The 23,745-nt window shown below is 41.8% G+C and overlaps 1 protein-coding gene across 3 annotated transcripts in view; it reads right to left on the reverse strand.

Moving 5' to 3' along the window:
* Positions 1 to 14,290, reverse strand: part of LOC139367969 (cGMP-dependent protein kinase 1) — a 182,253-nt gene extending 167,963 nt beyond the window's left edge. Inside the window, exon 1 of one of the 3 annotated variants that reach the window (XM_071106398.1) lies at positions 13,563 to 14,290. In XM_071106398.1, the coding sequence (XP_070962499.1) occupies positions 13,563 to 13,828 (266 nt within the window). In that variant the 5' untranslated portion in view covers positions 13,829 to 14,290. Of the gene's footprint in view, positions 1 to 8,505; positions 9,042 to 13,562 lie in introns of those variants that run through there. The other 2 variants (XM_071106397.1, XM_071106396.1) reach the window with 2 other exon arrangements.
* Between the last annotated feature and the right edge of the window lie 9,455 nt (positions 14,291 to 23,745).

Consider the following 23,745-nt stretch of genomic DNA (forward strand, 5'->3'; position numbering starts at 1 on the left):
CTGTGTTGGGTCTACATAGCTCCAAAATAGCTAAACATGTTTGGACTGGTTTGGGGTACTCATTCAATCAACAACCAAAACCATATGGCATTTGTTTTGTCCTTTATGATCGATGATTAAAAACCATCAAATCGCAGTAAAATGTGTATATTTTCACTTTCAAAGTGGTTTATTAAATACAAAGTTACCTTTGACACTCTACAAAAGTGATATCTGTTCCCTGAAGTCTACCGATTACAATGATACATAATATGATATTATACACTGTGTCACTTATAAGAAATGTGCCAGGAAACCTGCCCAGTGCAGGTCACGAGAAATCCCATAGGAATGCATTATGTCCAGCAGGGACAAAGGTAACCCATTTGAGCAAAATCCCTTTATGATGACGCCACAAAACTAAATAAAGCTATAGTGCCATTGCAGATTTTCCCTGTTGTACTCTAGGGAAGCAGTTTTCCAAAATGGCCACCAACCAGCTCCATAGGGCCAAATAGGACTGGTTTGACATGGCAGTATTTCAATAAATAATGTATATATAATGCCCAATGATGGCTTGAAATGTTTGAGTTGGTGTTGGGAATAAAAGGGCCCAAATATGCCATATACAGTACCAGTCAGAAGTTTGGACAAACCTTCTAATTTTTCTTTATTTGTACTATTTTCTACATTGTAGAATAATAGTGAAGACATCAAAACTATGAAATAACAGATATGGAATCATGTAGCAACCACAAAAGTCTGAAACAAATCAAAATATATTTTAGATTTGAGAGTATGCACCATTTGCCTTGACAGCTTTGCACACTCTTGGCAGCTTTGCACACTCTTGGCATTCTCTCAACCAGCTTCACCTGGAAGGCTTTTCCAACAGTCTTGAAGTAGTTCGTACATATGCTGAGAACTAGTTGGCTGCTTTTCCTTCACTCTGCGGTCCAACTCATCCCAAACCATCTCAATTGGGTTGAGGTCGGGTAATTGTTGAGGCCAGGTCATCTGATGCAGCACACCATCACTCTCCTTCTTGGTCAAATAGCCCTTACACAGCCTGGAGGTGTGTTGGGTCATTGTCCTGTTGAAAAACAAATGATAGTCCCACTAAGCCCACACCAAATGGGATGGCGTATCGCTGCAGAATGCTGTGGTAGCCATGCTGGTTAAGTGTGCCTTGAATTCTAAATAAATCACTGACAGTGTCACCAGCAAACCACACCATCACTCCTCCTCCTCCTCCATGCTTCACGGTGGGATCCACACATGCAGAGATCATCCGTTCACCTACTCTGTGTCTCACAAAGACATGGTGGTTATAACCAAAAATCTCAAATTTGGACTCATCAGACCAAAGGACAGATTTCCACTGGTCTAATGTCCATTGTTCGTGTTTCTTGGCCCAAGCAAGTCTCTTATTATTATTGGTGTCCTTTATTAGTGGTTTCTATACAGCAATTAGACCATGAAGGCCTGATTCACGCAGTCTCCTCTGAGCAATTGATGTTCAGATGTGTCTATTACTTAAACTCTGTGAAGAATTTATTTGGGCTGAAATCTGAGGTGCAGTTAATTGCCGATTTCTGAGGCTGGTAACTCTAATGAACCTATCCTTTGCAGCAGAGGTAACTCTGGGTTTTCCTTTCCTGTGGCGTTCATCATGAGAGCCAGTTTCATCATAGCGCTGGATGTTTTTTGCGACTACACTTTAAAAAATGTTCTGGATTGACTGACCTTCATGTCTTAAAGTAATGATGGACTGTTATTTCTCTTTGTTTATTTGAACAGTTCTTGCCATAATATGGACTTGGTCTTTTACCAAATAGGGCTATCTTCTGTAAACCACACCTAACCTTGTCACAACACATCTCAAATGCATTAAGAAGGGAATAAAATCCACAAATTAAATTTTAACAAGGCACACCTGTTAATTGAAATGCATTCCTGGTGACTACATCATAAAACTGATTGAGAGAATGCCAAGAAAGATGACATCATCCTCTAGGAGGAAATAGCAAGCATTCTTTAAATGGTCTGTTTGAGATACAAGTTTGAGGTAGGTTTTATTCTCCAAGTGTTTAATATAGGATGAGTCAACAACATTACTTGGGTATGAGTTAACAGATTATTAACTTTTAAAAAAGGTGAGATTATTACTGGGCAGTTACATTAAGAAAACAAATATACCCATCGAATCCTTGCAGTATATTCCTTTCAGCTACACTAACCAGGTTTCCATCCAAACCTTTTCTGCAAGTAAAGTACATGTCGGATAAAAAATGTCATGACAGGCCTGATGGAGACAGAATATCTGTTGGTAAACTTTCCAAATGTAGACAAAGCAAGATACGCTAGACAAGGTGGGATCTTTCTGTGTCAAGAAAAAATCTATTATGCACGAAATGTCAGTGGAAATGCTTTTATTCAGAAATATTGATATAATAATCATCATATCGAGTAAATTTGGAATCATGCAATGACATGTTTTGGGGTCCTCCCACTATGACTTGTCGGGAAAGCATGCAGTTTATTAGGCTACAGATGAAATAAGTTATGCTAAACTTCACAGGGTGGTGAAAGTGCAAGGTGATGAGATTGATGCTCCTTTCCAGTAAATATGTGCACTGCGTCATTACGCACAGCCTTTTATCTGAAAAAAGTCAATTTTATGGAAGCACATCAAACATTTTAGAATATTCTCATGAAAATTTGTCGCCAATTGGAGGGAAACCTAGCTTCTGACTCAAAAATATTCAGAGAAAAAGCACAAAAGGGGAGAACGGAGCCATTAGTCATTTTGGAGGCACTGAACTCCAGCTGGTGGCTAGTGTCAGAAGACCGACCCCCTTGGTGACCTGCCAACCACTCCCTTTGAAGAGGGTTTGAGGACAATGGACAGAAATGCCACTGCTCATCAGGCTGCTCCAAATTAATCAGATCCTTTGATATTCAGCATTAATTGGGTGTCCTGGAAGGCTTTTCAGGGGAATCCTACACATGGCCAGGTGAAGACTGGTGAGAAGCTTTGGTTGCAGTCTATTGAATAACATGACTGAGATCGACTTGGATGGATTGACATTGCAGAACTATGGTATAGTGTGTCACAGTTATACAGTATGTTAACTGATAGTTGACTAGACTCCAGCTTGGCCCCTGTTCTGTTTTTGTGTCGCGTTTCTTTTCCTTCGCTTCAGAAAGCGAGTCCCTGTCAAAGCAGAGATAAACACAGAGCGGTTCCCTTAAAAGGAGAAAGTATGCTGCTTTAGAGCACAGCCGGATGGATAGACAGCATTCCTACAGACTTTATAGGACCCTTGGACTGAAGGTACAAGAATCAAACTCTTTCCCTCAATGCCCTGACCATACCTTCCAATCTAAGAAGCCTGAGAAAGGTTGTGATTGTTTACAACCTACACAATTTCAGAAATAGAGTTGCAAAGGCATGCATGAATTGTAAAGGAAATAACGTCACATCAGTGCACATATGTAGGGGCTCCCGAGTGGTGCCGCGGTCTAAGACAGTGCTTCTCAGTACTAGAGGCATCACTACAGACCCTGGTTTGATTCCAGGCTGTATCACAACCGGCCGTGATTGAGAGTCCCATAGGGCGGCGCACAATTGGCACAGCGTTCTGGCAATTATCACGTTTGATATGTTTTTTACATTTGTATCACAATCCTGGACTGTAAACTGTCATGGTCAAAACAAAATTGCAATTGGCTCAGAACAGGGCAGCACAGCTGGCCCTTGGATGTACACAGAGAGCTAATATTAACAATATGCATGTCAAACTCTCCTGGCTCAAAGTGGAGCAGAGATTGACTTCATCACTACTTGTATTTGTGAGAGGTATTGACATGTTGAATTCACATGTCTCTTCACTGTCTCCAAGTCCAGAACAGACAATGGGAGGCGCATAGTACGACGTAGAGCCATAACTACATGACACTCTATTCCACATCAAGTAACTCATGCAAGCAGTAAAATCTCATTTTAAAGAACAGATAAAAATGCACATTATAGAACAGCGGGAACTGTGAAGAGACACATACAGAGGCACAGACACATGCATACAAAGACAAGATAACATACGCACTATACACACACGTACACATGGATTTTGTATTGTAGATATGTGGTAGAAGTATAGTGGCCTGAGGGCACACACTTAATGGGTTGTGAAATGTGTTGTGAATGTATTTTTATGTTTTTAAAATTGTATAACTGCCTTAAAACCTCTTAAGGCTAGGGGGCAGTATTATGACATCCAGATGATAAGTGTGCCCAACGTAAACTGCCTGCTAATCAGCTGGGATATGCATATAATTGGTAGATTTGGATAGGAAACACTCTAAAGTTTCTAAAACTGTTAAAATAATAATCTAACGATTATTTACATTTTAGGATACCTGGGGTTGGATTAGGAACGTTGTTTGAAATGTTTGGACCAAGTTTACAGGTAACTTATTAGATACTTTTTAGTCATGTTGGGTGAGTTGGAACCGGTGTATTTCTGAATCAAACGCACCAAATAAATTGACATTTCGGGGATATAAAGAAGGAATTGATCAAACAAAACGATCATTCATTGTGTCACTGAGACATTTGGGATTGCAAAAAGAAGATCTTCAAAGATAAGGTATTTATTACATCGTTATTTCGGACTTTTGTGTCGCACCTGCCTGGTTGAAAAAGGATTTTCATGTGTGTGTATGCGTGGCACTGTCCTCAGATAATCGCATGGTGTGCTTTCTCCGTAAAGCCTTTTTAAAATCTGACAGAGCAGCTGGATTAACAAGAAGTTAAGCTTTATTTTGATGTATTACACTTATATTTTCGTGAATGTTGAATATTGATATTTCTGTAGTTTGAATTTGGCGGCCTGCAATTTCACAGGATGTTGTCAAATCTATCCCGTTAACGGGATTGGCGCATTAAGGGATCACTAATTGCTGGACCTTAGGAAGTGTAGCTGCTGCATGAGGATCCATCATCAATACAAATATAAATATTGTTTTTGAAAATCCTGATGAAAGTGCCATTTTAGGCCACTTTTAGGCCTATACATGCCTCTTGTAAGACCCCATGTCTGCAAACCGTACATGATATGTTACAGACATCTTGCTGTCATTATACTCCTAATAGTGTCCTCTAAAGTATGGACTAAATCTACATTCTCAAAATAACCTTTTTTTAGTTTGTTACATTTTAAACATATTGTTTAAAACAATATTGTCACGTTCGTCATAACGAGGAGACCAAGGCACAGCATGATTGGAATACATTCTATTTTATTTAATGAAGACCACTTAAACAAACGTGAAGCTATAAACAACTAGTGCTGACATGCAACTACACATAGACAATAACCCACAAAACCTAAATGGAAAATGGCAACCTAAATAGGATCCCCAATCAGAGACAACGATAAACAGCTGCCAGCTGCCTAGACAAACCAAAACACACATACCACCCTCATCACACCCAGACCTAACCAAAATAATAAAGAAAACAAAGATAACTAAGGTCAGGGTGTGACAAATATACTCAAGAAAATAAAATATTCAGACTGACTCTAATGCTACTTTTTATATTATGATGCATTTTATGAGCAGCATCAACACAGGGAATTGGAATTGGAAAATGGATTCAAAGGGGACTCTCTCTCTGCTGGTGATTTGCTGAAAGTTCAATCCTACAGGAGGGTTGTGATTGGTTAATTACCTATAATGTCAATTTCCATGTATAAAAATGATAATTTCTTAAAAATTAGCAGAGAGCCCACTCTGGAAATTGTACTTATTTGAAGAGTATATTGTTCCAAACAATGTCTAAAAAAAAGAGGAATCAAAAAGGGTACTTTTAGATACACTACCGGTCAAAGTTTTAGAACATTCAAGGGTTTTTCTTTACTTTTACTATTTTTTACATTGTAGAATAATAGTGAAGACATCAAAACTATGAAATGACAGATATGGAATCATGTAGTAATAAAAAAAAGTGTTAAACAAATCAAAATATATTTGAGATTCTTCAGCTTTGCACATGCTTGGCATTCTCTCAACCAGCTTCACCTGGAATGCTTTTCCAGCAGTCTTGAAGGAGTTCCCACATCTGCTGAGCACTTATTGGCTGCTTTTCCTTCACTCTGCAGTCCGACTCATCCCAAACCATCTCAATTTGGTTGAGGTCGGGAGGTTGTGGAGGCCAGGTCATCTGATGTAGCACTCCATCACTCTCCTTCTTGGTAAAATTGCCCTTACACAGCCTGCATGTGTATTAAGTCATTGTCCTGTTGAAAAACAAATTATAGTCCCACTAAGCCCAAACCTGATGGGATGCGTATCGCTGCAGAATGCTGTGGTAGCCATGCTGGTTAAGTGTGCCTTGAATTCTAAATAAATCACAGACAGCGTCACCAGCAAACCCCCATAACACCTAGTCCATGCTTTATAGTGGGAAATACACATGCGGAGATCATCCGTTCACCCACACCATGTCTCACAAAGACATGGCAGTTGAAACCAAAAATCTCAATTTTGGACTCATCAGACCAAAGGACAAATTTCCACCGGTCTAATGTCCATTGTTCGTGTTTCTTGGCCCAAGCAAGTCTCTTCTTATTATTGGTGTCCTTTAATAGAGGTTACTTTGCAGCAATTCGACTATGATTCACACAGTCTCCTCTGAACAGTTGATGTTGAGATGTGTCTGTTACTTGAACTCTGTGAAGCTTTTATTTGGCCTTCAAGTTCTAATGAACTTATCCTCTGCAGCAGAGGTAACTCTGGGTCTTCCATTCCTGTGGCGGTCCTCATGAGAGCTAGTTTCATCATAGAGCTTGATGGTTTTTGCAACTGCACAATTTTCCAGATTTACTGACCTTCATGTCTTAAAGTAATGATGGACTGTCCTTTCTCTTTGCTGATTTGAGCTGTTCTTGTCATAATATGGACTTGGTCTTTTACCAAAAGTTCTGTATACCAACCCTGCCTTGTCACAACACAACTGATTGGCTCAAACGCTTTAATAAGAAGGAAAGAAATTCCACAGAATAACTTAACAAGGCACACCTGTTAATTGAAATGCATTCCAGGTGACTACCGCATGAAGCTGGTTGAGAGAATGCCAAGCATGTGCAAAGCTGTCAGCAAGACAAAGGGTGGCTACTTTAAAGAATCTCAAATATGAAATATATTTTGATTTGTTTAACACTTTTTTGTTAACTACATGATTCCGTGTATGTTATTTCATAGTGTTGATGTCTTCACTATTATCCTACAATGTAGACAATAGTAAAAAATAAAGAAAAACCCTGTAATGAGTAGGTGTTCTAAAACATTTGACTGGTACTGTAAATAATATGTGTATATTTAATAAATTAATGTGATTTTTTTTATTTCACTTTTAGGAGTATAACGATACCAATACGTTGTCTGTACCATGTACGGATTATAGGGTTTTACCAGAGGCATGTATTTACCAGAGACATATGTTTTCAGGCCATGCTGCTGTGGAATCAACCTGTGCTCGTAGTGTTGTGGAAAAGTATGAAACTAGAAACATTACTGAGATATATATACATACACACACACACACAAACAATATTTGGAAGAGGGAGAGAACCTATTCGTTTTTCTCTAATGAACGGTCTATCTTGACAGTGGATTACATTATTTACTGACTCCACATAAGAGCATTTTATTCTCTGCCTTTCTCCTTTGTCTGGACTTTGACAAAACAGCCTACTGTAATAGAAAGTTCTGTTGTGTACTCTTAAGGCATTTAAATATACAAATTCATTTTTATAAAGCTCAAATTCCCAACCTAATGTTTCCTAATGTTTTCCCTTTATGCAGATATTGTATCTCTTACATGGAAATTGCTATCTGTCCATGTGCGCTATGTTCATTTATGATTATATGTATTTTTCGAAGGTAGATGTTGATTTGGCTAGTCAAACAACATTTGAGAACAGTATCAGGGCTTGAGCAACAAGTGAATTAGAAATGTTAGCTCTATGCTTTCAGAGGCTGACTTTTACTTTAATGTGTTCATTGCATGTGCATTATGGGGGTTTCCTGACTCTGCATAGCACAGTGTCTGTATATTTGTCTGTGTTTGCAATTGCAGTGAGGTAAGTTGTGTGTTTTAAAACAAATGTTTCTGTAGAGACTTGTGTTAAGGCTAGTTTTATAATGTATACTCAGCCAGGTGTATGCACACACCATACTGTCACTACACAACTAGCAATCATTATGCAAAGATGGTTGCTGCATGATATCATGTTTCCATAACACACACACACACACACAACGTACTTCATTGCAAATGCAAACACAGCCACAACTAAAGCCAACATTTTGCCATTCAATTAGCCTACAGTGTTGCTGTGATGGGATTCACTTTTGGTACCACTCATACTCTAATAGGGACATGTGATATACAATAGATGAACAGCAGTCAACACACAAGTAAGACACAATGAACAGAGACGGACATATGAAACCTACTGTGGGCTCTTGGGGTAGAATGGAAGAGTGACATGACTGAGTTCATGAATGTCAAAGGCGGTGGGCTCTCCTGATATCGCCTGTCTCTTGGTCCTGTGCTGCTCCTGTAGTGCGCTTGCCTTGTGGACTTGTTGCGTCGCCGGTTTGATTACGGATCGGTATTTATCCAGTTCATTCTGAAGCTTTTGAATCAACTCGTCCTTTTGATCTAATTCCAGCTCCAGTTCGTCAATAAGTGCGTCTCTTTGTCGCAACTCCTCAATCTTCTCCTGTAATGCGTATTGGAGATCGCGTAAGGTCCCCATAGTTTTCAGAGAAATCAGGATCACCAGAGCGCAGCAAACTTTGCGAGTGACTCGAATGATGCTCAGATTTGGAAGGCAACCTCCTCGTTCACTGCCACTACACAAATTGAATACTTGCGGGGAGAACGACTCATGCGCTTGATTTGAAACTCAGGTGAGTAGCCTTTCAAATGAAAGGTTGGCCAAATGTGACGAACAATACGCTTCATTGTATTGCTCACATACGTCAGTATCCAGAGTGAGCGTCAGCGCTCGCAGGATGCCGAAGCACAATCATTGATCCCCCCACGAGCGCAACAAATTGGTTGCTTTCCTCAATACTATGATCAGCCAATCAGGTAATACACACACCTATGCTCTATAATATTCGTGTAGATGCACCCTACCTGTCAGAGATTATACATTATATATGCACCATACTTCAGTCGTACTGTATCCAATTTTATAGGCAATCACTTTGCACAGAATATTGCATGGTTTCAATGGTAATGTGATTGTAATGTGATACTAATGTGCAGAAATTGCAGAGATATATGCACTATAATGTAAATTTAACTGTATGATGCTAACCACTTGTAATTTATAATAAGGCAGGATCACAATGATGATGGCACTCACCCCTTTGAAGCCACATGTTTTGACCCCGAATAAGGAATACTGCTATTATCCCAAGGGGTGTGGTATATGGCCAACATACCACGGTTAAGGGCTGTTCTTATGCATGACACAACGCGGAGTGCCTGGACACAGCCCTTAGCTGTGGTATATTGGCCATATACCACAAACCCCCGAGGTGCCTTATTGCTATTGTAAACTGGTTACCAACATAATTAGAGCAGTAAAAATAAATGTTTTGTCATACCCGGGGGGTACGCTCTGATATACCATGGCCTTCAGCCAATCAGCATTTAGGCCTCAACCCACCCAGTTTATAGTTGGTATTATAAATTGGGTGGTTCGAGCCCTGAATGCTGATTGGCTGATAGCCGTGGTATTACAGACCGTATACCATGGGTATGACAAAACATTTAGTTTTACTGCTTTGCGCCGTGCATAAGAACAACCCTTAGCAGTGGTATATTGGCCAATTGGCCATATACCACACCCCCTCTGGTCTTAATGTTTAACCCTACCTTATCCACAGACTTGATATAGTAGAAGTGATGCCGAATAAGGACACCAGGCCTGATAAGGGTCTATAGCTCCCTCCTATGGCCACCTCATGTCATATACATTGCCGATAATCCCATTAAATAATAAACCCATGTACATTGCAAAGCCAGGCAGGTAGCACTCCAGCTGACACTTATATCCAGCCTTGAAATAAGGCAATATAAACAGTTGTCTAACTTCTAACGTCTGTGTGGATACATATTTCAGAGCATTCAGCGGAACGCAGTTTGAGCCTCGGATCATTTTACATCATCTGTGACAGACACAGCTGTCCAATTAAGATAATTAAATGAGTGGTGTGTGTGTGCGTAAGTGTTTGTGTGTGTGCGTGCCTGCGTGTGTCTTGTGAGAGGATTTAAGACATCATCCTCAGTGCACATTAAAGTGTCTGAGAAAGCCGGGTTGAGGAGGAGGGATGCAGAGTGTAGTGCCTCGGTTCTAGATACCAGGCCTCAGGCAGGCCACTGGTAACCTCAGGCAGGCCACTGGTAACCTCAGGCAGGCCACTGATAGCTGGTAACCCCAGGCATGCCACTGGTAACCCAAGGCAGGCCACTGGTAACCCCAGGCAGGCCACTGGTAACCCCAGGCAGACCACTAGTAACCCCAGGCAGACCACTGGTAACCCCAGGCAGGCCACTGGTAACCCCAGGCAGGCCACTGGTAACCCCATGCAGGCCACTGGTAACCCCAGGCAGGCCACTGGTAACCCCAGGCAGGCCACTGGTAACCCCAGGCAGGCCACTGGTAACCCCAGGCAGGCCACTGGTAACCCCAGGCAGGCCACTGGTAACCCCATGCAGGCCACTGGTAACCCCAGGCAGGCCACTGGTAACCCCAGGCAGGCCACTGGTAACCCCAGGCAGGCCACTGGTAACCCCAGGCAGGCCACTGGTAACCCCAGGCAGGCCACTGGTATTACAAGGCTGGATACTGCCTGAAAAACTGTAAAAACAAACACGACTGCTTAGACTGCCTGTCTACCCTACTGCTATGTGTGATGAAATAATCTTTATACGTAGATACATATCTTTATAGATATACTGTACATGCTGCCATATTGTAGGCTGAAAAGTTGAAAAAAGAGCACTAGTAACATGACTGCCTGTCTGCCTCCTGCTTATGCTTGCAATGATATCATCTTCCAAGCCATTCCTAGACAGCAGCATGTAATAGCATTAAATTACTACTTAAGACTGCCTGTCTGTCCTGCTTGTGTTTACTGTAATACTGCAATGTCATTATAGTTGCAGCAGACGAAGATGTTTGTACAAAATGTCGATCATGTCATTTATTATAGTTACAAGAGAAGTTTGTAGGCTACAACATGTCAATGTTATAGTTACACCAGACAAATAAGTGTGTACAACAAACCTTTCATCGTAAAGGAGCACATGCACAGAAAGTACAGATTTTTTTACGATCAGGAATAATCCTCCAGAGAATCAGGTCACACAGCCACCTCAGGTTCACAAACAGATCCTAACCACGAAGAAGCATTTTGCTCCCATCTTGTGGCAATTGTTATTAGCTGCATATCTAGAGGAGAATATCTGGGACAGTGGTCACTTTCTGTTATGTCTGTGGAGAAACAGCCTTGGGGCTGTGTTTATAATACTGGCACACGGCTCACAGTGCACACTGAGATCTTTGAGAGTTGCAAAGTGTTTAGTGTTGACACTTTCAATGAGACTTGAGTATAACTGTAGGTGTGTCACATACGCAAATATGTGTATGTGACCAAAAACATTTTGATTTGATTTAGTTACTGTATAATTAAAGGGTATGGCATGAGTCGGACTCAGATCCTCAATTCAAATCATCACATTTTAGTTGTCACGTGCACCAAATACCATGGGTGTAGACCTTACTGTGAAATGCTTACTTACAAGCCCTTATTAACCAACAATGCAGTTTCAAGAAAAATAGCGAGAGACAGAGAGGGGGAGAGACAGAGGGGGGAGACCGAGAAGGGGAAAGAGACAGAGACACAGAGTGACAGAGCGAAAGAGCGAGAGACAGAGAGGGGGAGAGACAGAGGGGGGAACGATGTCATAGATTCAACTTATTAAAACTGTGAATCAAGCTCCTCTGTGACAAGGTAGTGACATCTCCCAATCAAGTGAAATTAGTGCATCAGTATCAGTATCGCCAGGAGACCAAAACATGGCACTTTCTGAGCCAACAGTAAGCACACATACAATTGTACTATCTGTACAGTCCAGTGGAGGTTCATAATAAGGAGGGGAGGACGGCTCATAATAATGGCTGGAATGGAGTGGAATAGAGTGAAACCAGTCCATTTACTCCATTCCAGACATTATTATGAGCCGTTCTCCCCTCAGCAGCCAGAGTCGTATCAGCACCGATGCACACTCATAACAAGTATACTCTGAGTCAGGGCACTCAATACTGTAGTGAAGTGTATAAGTACCCAACAGTGATCTCGTAATGTCAATCAGCGATAAAAATACACTTTCACAAGAGTCAGTGGATTGTAAATATCAGTGGAATGGGACCACTCTCAGTCAGTGCACTCAATGCAGGCCTGTGTGTGAGGGTCAGCGCACAGTGATCAAAAGTGACTTCAGTTCCACAAAGCTTGTTTACAACTTTAGGCGATGCCTTGGGTGCTCATTAGCAGTACGTCTGGATTCGGTAATCAATGGTGCCCAAACAACACAAGCTGAGAGGACATTATGTCATAGCAACTAAACAACAGGGCAATGTGTCTAAACAGTTCCAATTTATTTCAAGAGCACGTTCTATGAGTAAACCAATCATAGGGGCCACTTGTCATTGCACAACAGTTAGGTGAATATGTCTAATGAATAAGTTACTCATCACAACAGACATAACATTGTCCCCTCACTTCTCTTCTCTCCAGGTTACATCACCATGGTGACTGTCGGCATAAAATTACCACAGCTTTTAGCTGAACAGCCCTGAATGGGGCCACAGTAAAGGGTTATTAGAAGCACCCTGTTGAAATTGCTCTGAAACATTTGAGGGACATGTAAAGTGAAATCTGAAAAGCAACACACAGATTTGTTTCTTAATGGAGTAGGCCTACTGTATTTGGTTAAAGACGCATAAATACTGTAGGTCGATACATTGGACGTTTGCATAAAATCATATTTGCATAAAAAGCTTGGTGGTGTTATGGACTTTAATGCCCCCTACGAGTTTGAAGATGGAGCCAATCAATTAAAATCACCAGACTGCTGTCCTTCTCTCTAAAAGTTGCCGCATTCCTCCCAGATGAAATTACTAATCGATTTATGAGCACATCCTTAATTTAGTGTTGTCTGGTTTATTGACCTCTCCTCTCATCCAGGATATATACACAATATAAAAAGAGTTAAATGCATTATTTGTAAGGCTAAGTGTAATGGACAAAATGTGTTCAGGAAAAGGAACAGGAAAGATATTACCCACTGGACACAAACGTCAATTCAACGTCTATTCCACGTTGGTTCAACTTAATTTCAGTGAAATTATGTGGAAACAACGTTGATTCAACCAGTGTGTGCCCTGTAGGCAATTATGGTGAAGTAGCAATAATAAACTATGTGGTACCTGTCAGACTTGGAATGTTTCCGAAATGCTTCACTGTTTAACTCCTGGAAGGTTCGGTAAGCTTGAGGTTCTGCCGAGATGCCTTGGGCGCGCCTGGTTCTAGGTCCAATTATCTGCGCGCTGGGCAGAACGGATTGACATTTGTGCAGTTTTCGTTTTAATTCGTGGATCTCTTCTTCCTTTTCGGCGAGACGCATCTCCATGTACTTAATTCTCTCCTCTTTTATCAAAATAATATTTTTGAAGTCTTCTTCTAAATCACTCATGTTGGAACCTGAACAAACTTTCTCCAGGCGGGAACAAAAGATGCTATAGGATCCAATGCGATCCGCTACTAAAACTCCAAAATTCGGAGGTAGAAATATGGAGATCAAATCGTCCAAAAGGTTCAGCTCACTGTAGGGAGGACAGTTGAGTAACGGTGACAGGGAATGCTGAGTGCTGCTTTTCCCCAGTCCCACGCGTGATGGACTGACTAATGGTTATATCGCAATGAGAAACCAATTATGTCTCCTGCTTTCAAGCACAATGCGTGCAGAGACTGCCGTTCAACGTTGAACAACAGAAACTAAACATAGGACAGCATTTCCAAAATCATTCTACCCTAAACTATATTCCCGAAATAGCATAAATGACCATATGAGCCAGTGGATGACGTAGTTTTATGTAATTTGATCCAGCACTTCCATGTGAAATTGTCTGAGCTACCTCTCACTGTCTGCCTGACTGCTCATCAATGAAACCCTTGAGCTAATGTAAGTAGCCCCCAATGAGAGAGAGAGAGAGAGAGAGAGAGAGAGAGAGAGAGAGAGAGAGAGAGAGAGAGCTCTCCATTGGATCAGTGTACATTATTATTCAAATTCTATTTGCTGAAATGTTTTAATCGTTCTCTCTCTCTTTAAAATGCACTTCTATTTAATATATCCCATATGCGTGGACCCTAAATGTTTTACAAAATGTAGGGAGGTGTCATGTGATGTGAATGGTGAGTCACCCAGCTGTGTTAACAGCTGTATGGGTCCATATGTTCTGTCAGTTATCAACTTGTGCCGTTTGTCAAAGGACATAAATATGTGACTATTTCCTGTAAAATTGCATCACCAGACGATTTCACTTAGAGACACCTTTTGAATAGGCAGGAATCTCCAGTAGCAACTCAACATGACCACAAGTTAATATTTGTTGAGCAAAACAACTGATGCAGAACCTGTAGCAGTTTGCAACACAGCTAGTGACCCATAATATTTTGTATAGGCCTACTGCTACAGTAGCTACAACTAGAGAGAGATGTGTGCATGCACACACAAACGCACGCACATATGCATACACACAAACACACAAACACACACACACCTGACCTGGGTTCAAATACTATTTAGGGTATTTCAATTACTTTAAAATATATTTTGAAGTGAGTATTTTGATATTGTTTCTTTGAAAATACAAGTGGTTGAATATTGGCAAGTATTTTGGAAATATTTTGGAATGTATTGAAATACTGAAATACACAGACACGTGTATTTTTAAATACAAATACACTGTATTTAAATACCATGCAATTGAAGCCAGGTCTGTTTGGTCCTAGGGGTATTTGAAATAATCTATTTGGGTGCAAGTATTATTTGAAAATAGTTTCAAATAGTAGGCAATATATAGGAAATTATTTGAAAATACTTTCAAATACTTCATATAGAAGTAGTAGGTTTTGCTAAATTATTTGAAAATACTCAAATACTCAAATACACAGAAAATAAGTATTTCAAATCTAAATATTTAAATACACATGTATTTGAACCCAGGTCTGGCACATATTCTCCCCAACATTGCTCAAATGTAAAAATTCACTGCTAGTGTCTTCACCCTTTCATGCAGTCAAATGACCGAATCACCCTCTAGTAGTCTCATGGGTGGAATGTTATTAATATCTCATAACTATTTCATAATAACTTTTTTTTTTTGCGCTGAAAATCCATGTATTTCTATGTCAAACCGTTTTGTTATATTTCAGTCTTCTGTGATTTATATCAAGTGTAATATTGGGATGCAAACTGACAATTAAATACATTTCAACTCCATAACAGACATGGTCCAGGTGTCTTTTTTTTAAGGGCATAACCATGTGTGTGAGGTGTATACTTCTGTTTCAAAGTAGATTTGTTTAAGACTACCAAGATAATGATTTAGCCCACTGCAGAAAAAGGTTAATCTGACTTTGTCATTCAGGACATCTACAATGGGGATCCTGCTTTGATTGGCATTTGAGCACAAGGCACAATAGATCTTCTGGCCCATCCTTATCTCCACTTCGGGTATTGAGTTTCAGAGGAGGCAGGCAGGGCAGACATTAGTCACCTCTTTCCTGTAATGCATACATATTCTCTCATTGAAACCAGAGACAGTATCTAAGTGAACACAGGATGTTTCAAAATCAATATTGTTTACCTCATTCGCCTGGCCGGCAGACATGATCTGTGAGGACGGATGGACTGCAGAGTAGAACAGAGCACTCACGGCATGGCCCCCGTAAACACAAAATGAGGAACCACAGCTTTTAGCTGAGCAGCCCTGAATGGGGCCACAGTAACGGGCTATTAGAAGCACCCAGTTGCATTTGCTCTGAAACATTTGAGGGGCGTGAAAAGTGAAATCTGAAAAGCAACACACAGATTTGTTTCTTAATGGAGTAGGCCTACTGTATTTGGCTAAAGACACATAAATACTGTAGGTCGATACATTGGACGTTTGCATAAAATCATATTTGCATAAAAAGCCTGGTGGTGTTATGGACTTTAATGCCCCCTAAGAGATTGAAGATGGAGCCAATCAATTAAAATCACCAGACTGCTGTCCTTCTGTCTAAAAGTTGCCGCATTCCTCCCAGATTAAATTACTAATCGATTCATGAGCACATCCTTAATTTAGTGTTGTCTGGTTTATTGACCTCTCCTCTCATCCAGGATATATACACAGTATAAAAAGAGTTAAATGCATTATTTGTAAGGCTAAGTGTAATGGACAAAATGTGTTCGGGAAAAGGAAAGAAAAGGAACAGGAAAGACATTACCCACTGGACACAAACGTCAATTCAACGTCTATTCCACGTTGGTTCAACTTAATTTCAGTGAAATAAACACTCTGAATCTGTTAGACAGACAAAGGTGTAGGGTGTTACGGTTATATGTGTGGTAGAGGTAAGTTGTTCTGAGGGATGCAATAGACAGGACACAAATACAGTACATACACAGGCAAAGTGCACAGCGATAGACACATATTATTGGTACAGCTAGTGACTGGAACGAACTGCAACAAACACTCAGACTGCACAGTTTTATCTCAATCTCTTCATTCAAAGACTCAATCATGGACACTTTCACTGACAGTTGTGGCTACTTTGCATGATGTATTGTTGTCTCTACCTTCTTGCCCTTTGTGCTGTTGTCTGTGCCCAATAATGTTTGTACCGTGTTTTGTGGGCTCCTGAGTGGCGCAGGGGTCTAAGGCACTGCATCTCAGTGCTCGAGGCGTCACTACAGACACCCTGGTTTGAATCCAGGCTGTATCACAACCGGCCGTGATTGGGAGTCCCATAGGGCGGTGCACAATTGGCCCAGAGTCGTCCGGTGTAGGCTATCATGATGTAGTTAAATAAAGGTTACATTTAAAAATGCAAACAACATTGTGTTGCTACCATGTTGTGTTGCTACCATGTTGTGTTGCTACCATGTTGTGTTGCTACCATGCTGTGTTGTCATGTGTTGCTGCCTTGCTATGTTGTTGTCTTAGGTCTCTCTTTATGTAGTGTAGTCAAATCAAATCAAACTTTATTTGCCACATGCGCCGACTACAACAAGTGTAGACTTTACAGTGAAATGCTGACTTCCAAGCCCTTAACCAACAGTGCAGTTCAAGAAGAAGAAAATATTTACCAAGTAGACTAAAATAAAAAGTAATAATAAAAAGTAACACAATAAGAATAACAATAATGAGGCTATATACAGGGGGTACCGGTACCGAGTCAGTGTGCAGGGGTACAGGCTAGTTGAGGTAATCTCTCTTGTCTCTCTTGTCTCTCTTGTTGTGATGGGTGTTTTGTCCTATATTTTTATTGTTATTATGTATTTATTTAATCCCAACCCACATCCCCTCAGGAGGCATTTTGCCTTTTGGTAGGCCGTCATTGTAAATAAGAATTTGTTCTTAACTGACTTGCCTAGTTAAATAAAGGTTAAATAAAATAAAATAAAAATACACAATCCACTTTACACATTTTGAGGTAATTGGACTTGTCAGAGGTTATTGGAAGGTGTTTATTTTTTAGGACCGTTCTCTCACTTTGTTATTTGAGATTTAACAGATTTTCCTGCTATAATTACCAGGGGATGAAACAGATGCCTCTTCATCACAGCTCCCCATACTGCTAAAGCTCTCAAAAAACTTGATGTTATTCATCCCTGGATGTCTGCTATTCTCACAAGGCTTTGAAGAGAGTGGAGACCTAAGCCTGGAGATTTAAAGCTACAGCCAGACATTTTACAGATCACTGAAATGTGGCTCTAATGCCTTTTTAACTAACACTGGCATACATTACTATACATTTTTCTAAGCGTATAAAGCATAACTGTTAGAGTAGCTAGATCTTCTTTAGCTTATGAGAGGAATTTGTCTCTGCCAGCGCTGTGCACGAATGGGCACTTTCCCAGATGGTCACTGAAGCAGATCTCTCAAGGCAAATGCTTAAGACAACAAACTGTGCCTGAAACCGTAAGCGACCTACCCCGATGATTGGTTTTTGTATAAAATTAGATACTCCCTCCAGCTCCATCTCTCGTGTCTCTATACCTCTCCCTCCCTTCCTCTCTCTCCATTTATTACTGTCTTTTTGCCTCAATTTCTCTATTACATTCCCATTTTAATTTAATGGGCTTTATTGGTGTGGGAAACATATGTTTACATTGCCAAAGCAAGTGAAATAGATAATAAACAACAGTGATTCTTTTTATTTTTAAATGTGCAAATAGTTAAAGTACAAAAGGGAAAATAAATCAACATATGGTTTGTATTTACATTGGTGTTTGTTCTTCACTGGTTGCCCTTTTTCCTGTGGCAACAGGTCACACATCTTGCGGCTGTGATTGAACACTGTGGGATTTCACCCAGTAGATGTGGGAGTTTATCAAAATTGGATTTGTTTTTAAATTCTTTGTGGGTCTCTATCTCCCTTTGTTTTATTTCTCTCTCTCTCTTTCCTTCCTTCTTTCTTTTGTGTGTCCCTCTCGCTCTCTCTCTGTCTGCATGTAAGGAGTGGGGCTCAGCTGAAAAGGTCAGAGCTCTTGTATTATATTATTTTCGACATGGTAATAATAAACTGTCAGGGACGATAAGCTGTTCTCTAGAAGAGATGGGAGCCTTTGAATATAATAACAACGTTGGGCAGGCAGCCATGAAACTTAACATGACTTTGCCTTGAAGGGGCAACCTGTGATCGTTACATACATTTTTGGACTTTTAAATTCATGGTATATACCCATTGATACTGGAAGAATAAAAATAAATTCCCATGAGCTTAGTTCAATTGTCGTACCGCATCAGAATCCAAATTATAAGCTTGTTTTACTCCTTTGTTGGAGAACAATGGAATTCTTAACAAACACTGTATAGTCTCCAAAACGAGTTAAAACTATCATTTTGGTATCATGGGTGGTCAATCCTTGTATCAATAGCTCTGTCTGTGAATTTGAGAGTGGTTACATTTCTCTTGGAACGTGCAATGTCGTCTGGGTTACGCCAAATAAAAATGTGATTCACATTTTTTATATATATAATAATAATAAAAATATATATATTTTTAAAAATGTATTCACATTTTCAAACAGTCCATTTAGATTTTCCAATGGGGCTATACATTTGGGTGAGTTTTTTTCCTCACCTGAGTAGCCTCGTTTCACTGCCAAAAATAGAATTAAACCATCTGCATTCAGCGAAATAACAACACAATGTCAAATACAGGTAGCCTAGTCAAATAATTAACATCCAATCACATTAACCCTTACTCTCTCGTGGGAATTCCACTAATGGTCCGTATGTAGCCAAACGTAGCTGCTGCTCATTCCGTTTGCTCAAAAATGGATCAATGGTAATAACAGTAAGGCCAGCGTCCATAGAGACACATATCAGCTCTACTGGTAGTACTGCTACTACCAGCAGTATTACACCTGCACCTGTCGACGACACAAGTTGTTCTGCTTCCATGAGCACATTCAATGCTAATATCAGTAATTCTACATTTTTTGTTAGCCCAGCTAGCATGGACACTGACAGTTGTGAATCTGATGCAGTCGAAGAGCTACTGCCCCCATACCCAGGAAAGCACCGAACAACAGACAGGGATATTGGACCATCGAAGAGGCGCAAATATGATGAGAACTACATTGATCTGGGGTTCACTTATATTGGAAGTAGTATCTTTCCTCAGCCACACAGTGCACATATGTGCAAAAGTACTATCTCACAACTCAATGAAACCTTCACATTTAGAAACCAAACATGCCAATTTGAAAAATAAGCCACATGAATTTTTTGAGCGAGAATTAAGATTACTTTTGAGTAGTAAGATATGTATAAAAGCAACATATACCATTAATAGGAAGGGGCTAGAAGCATCTTATATGGTGAGCTACCAAGTGACTAGGACAGGCAAGCCCCATACTATTGTGGAGGACTTAATTCTTCTTGCTGCTGTGGATATGGCTGGGACAATGCTGGGGGAAAAGGCCAAAAAAACAATGTCTTCATCAAACAACACCGCTTCATGAGGCATCAGTGACATGGCAGGAGATGTTTTGAAACAATTATTGCTTAACATACAAGCCAGTGAATTCTATGTGTTACAGCTGGATGAGTCAACAGACGTGGCGGGCCTGGCACAACTTCAGCCTACTGTCCGTTACGTTTATGGGGGGTCAATTAAGGAAGACATCCTCTTCTGCAAACCACTGGAAACCAGGACAAAAGGAGAGGATATTTCTAAAGTAAGGGACAGCTTCGTGACATCAAATGGACTTTGGTGGTCAAGATGTGTTGGTGTCTGTACTGATGGCGCAAAAGCCATGACAGGGAGACGTAGTGTAGTGGTAACACGCGTGCAAGCAGTTGCTCCCGACGCTACTTGGGTACACTGCAACATCCACCGAGAGGCTCTTGCTGCCAAGGGAATGCCTGACAGCTTGAAAGACGTTTTAGACACTACAGTGAAAATAGTTACCTTTGTTAAAGCAAGGCCCCTGAACTCTCCTGTATTTTCTGCATTATGCAATGATATGGGCAGCGACCATGTAACGCTTTTACAACATACAGAAATGCGCTTTTTATCAAGGGGAAAAGTATTGGCAGGTTTTTTTTTAAATTGAGAGACAAGCTTAAAGATTTATTTACTGACCATCATTTTCACTTGTCTGACCGTTTGCGTGATGATGAGTTTCTCAAACAACTGGCCTATCTGGGTGATGTTTTTCTCAACTGAATGATCTGAATCTAGGATTACAGGGATTCTCCAACTATTTTCAATGTGCTGGACAAAATTGAGGCAATGATTGAGAAGTTGGAGCTCTTCTTTGTCTCCATTAACAAGGATTGTTAATCATGGCCGGATCCGCGGTCTGAGCGGGTGCTACGTCCCACACCGGAGCCGCCACCAACGCTAGTTGCCCACCCTATCCCTCCTCATTGTATGATTTTTTGTGTGCAAATGAACTCAAGCTTACGGACAACGTCAAATGTGATAAAGCGAAGCACCTGAGTGAGTTGGGTGCGCAATTACGCAGGTACTGTCACGCCCTGACCATAGAGAGCCCTCGGGGTTCTCTATGGTGTTTTAGGTCACGGCGTGACTAGGGGGGTTTCTAGGTATTCTATTTCCATGTTGCTGTGTGTGTATGGTTCCCAGTTGGAGGCAGCTGATGATCGTTACCTCTAATTGGGGATCATACTTAGTGTCCTTTTTCCCACCTGCGATGTGGGATATTGTTTTGTATGAGTGCCTATGCGCGCTATGTATTTCACGATCGTTATGTCTTAGTTGTTTTGGAAGTTTCACTATCATTAAAATGTGGAACTCTACTCACACTGCGCCTTGGTCCAATTGTTCATACGACGGTCGTGACAGAATATCCCACCACTACAGGACCAATCAGCGTGCCCAGGAGGTGAAGAAGAGTTGGTCATGGGAAGAGATACTAGGTGGATACGAGACCCTTCCTTGGCAGGAGTCGCCGAGGAGTAAAGGAGGACAGCGACGACGCCGGGGTCCGCGGCCACAAACATTCCAAGGGCAACCCCAAGTTTTTTTGGAGGGGGGGCACAAGGGACGGTCGGGCGAGCCGAGGAGAGAGACAGAGACCGTCTGGGAGTCGATGGAACAGTTTGAGGAGGGATATCGGAGAGAGATGTTGGCTAGAAGTATGCTGCAGCGCAGGCGTTTTGAGGAGCATGTCATCAGTCCGGTGCAACCTGTGCCGCCTCCACGCACCAGGCCTCCAGTACGCCTCCCCAGCCCGGTACGTCCTGTGCCAGCTCCCCGCACTTGCCCTGAAGAGCGTGTCATCAGTCCGGTGAAACCTGTGCCAGCTCCACGCACCAGGCCTCCAGTGCACCTTCCCAGCCCGGGACGTCCTGTGCCGGCTCCCCGCACTTGCCCTGAAGAGCGTGTCATCAGTCCGGTGAAACCTGTGCCAGCTCCACGCACCAGGCCTCCAGTGCACCTTCCCAGCCCGGGACATCTTGTGCCGGCTCCCCGCACACGCCCTGAAGAACATGTCATCAGTCCGGTGCAACCTGTGCCGGCTCCAAGCACCAGGCCTCCAGTGTGCCTCCCCAGCCTGGTACGTCCTGTGCCGGCTCCCCGCACTTGTCCACCAGTGCGTGTCTACAGCCCGGAACCTCCAGCGACGGTGTACAGCCCGGAACCTCCAGTGACGGTCCACGGCCCGGAGCTTCCAGAGACGGTCCACGGCCCAGAGCTTCCTGCGCCGGTGCCATGGCTGGAGCCTTCCACTGCGCCGATGCCCAGTCCAGGCACGATGTCCTGCTCCATGGCCGGAGCCTTCCTCTGCGCCGGTGCCCAGCCCAGGCACGGCGTCCAGTCCCGCTCCATGGCTGGCGCCTTCCTCTGCATCGGTGCCCAGTCCGGGCACGGCGTTCAGCCCGGCTTCATGGCCGGATCCGCGGTCTGAGCGGGTGCTACGTCCCACACCGGAGCCGCCACCAACGCTAGTTGCCCACCCTATCCCTCCCCATCTAGTTTCAGGTTTTGCGGTCGGAGTCCACACCATTGGGTGGGGGGTACTGTCACGTCCTGACCATAGAGAGCCCTCGGGGTTCTCTATGGTGTTTTAGGTCAGGGCGTGACTAGGGGCGTTTCTAGTTATTATATTTCTATGTTGGTGTGTGTGTATGGTTCCCAGTTGGAGGCAGCTGATGATCGTTACCTCTAATTGGGAACCATACTTAGTGTCCTTTTTCCCACCTGCGATGTGGGATATTGTTTTGTATGAGTGCCTATGTGCGCTATGTATTTCACGATCGTTATAGCTTTGTTGTTTTGGTAGTTTCACTATCATTAAAATGTGGAACTCTACTCACACTGCGCCTTGGTCCAATTATTCACACGACGGTCGTGACAGGTACTTTCCCGAAGCAGATGACACAAACAACTGGATTCGTTATCCGTTTCATGTCCTGCCTCCAGTCCACTTACTGATATCTGAACAAGACAGCCTCATCCAAATTGCAACAAGCGGCTCTGTGAAAATTGAATTTTATCAGAAGCTACTGACAGATTTCTGGATTGGGCTGCGCTCAGAGTATCCTGCCTTGGCAAATTGTGCTGTTAAGAGACTGATGCCCTTTGCAACCACGTACCTATGTGAGAGTGGATTCTCGGCCCTCTCTAACATGAAAACTAAATACAGGCACAGACTGTGTGTGGAAAATGATTTAAGACTGAGACTCTTTCCAATACAACCCAACATTGCAGAGTTATGTGCATCCTTTCAAGCACACCCTTCTCATTAACTTGTGGTGAGTTATTCAGTTTCTGATGAACAAATAAGGTTTTATATGTAAGATGGCTAAATAAAGAGTAAACTTATTGATTAGTATATTATTATTTGTGCCCTGTTCCTCTAAG

This window comes from Oncorhynchus clarkii, chromosome 16, assembly GCF_045791955.1.
Source record: "Oncorhynchus clarkii lewisi isolate Uvic-CL-2024 chromosome 16, UVic_Ocla_1.0, whole genome shotgun sequence".
Taxonomy (NCBI): domain Eukaryota; kingdom Metazoa; phylum Chordata; class Actinopteri; order Salmoniformes; family Salmonidae; genus Oncorhynchus; species Oncorhynchus clarkii.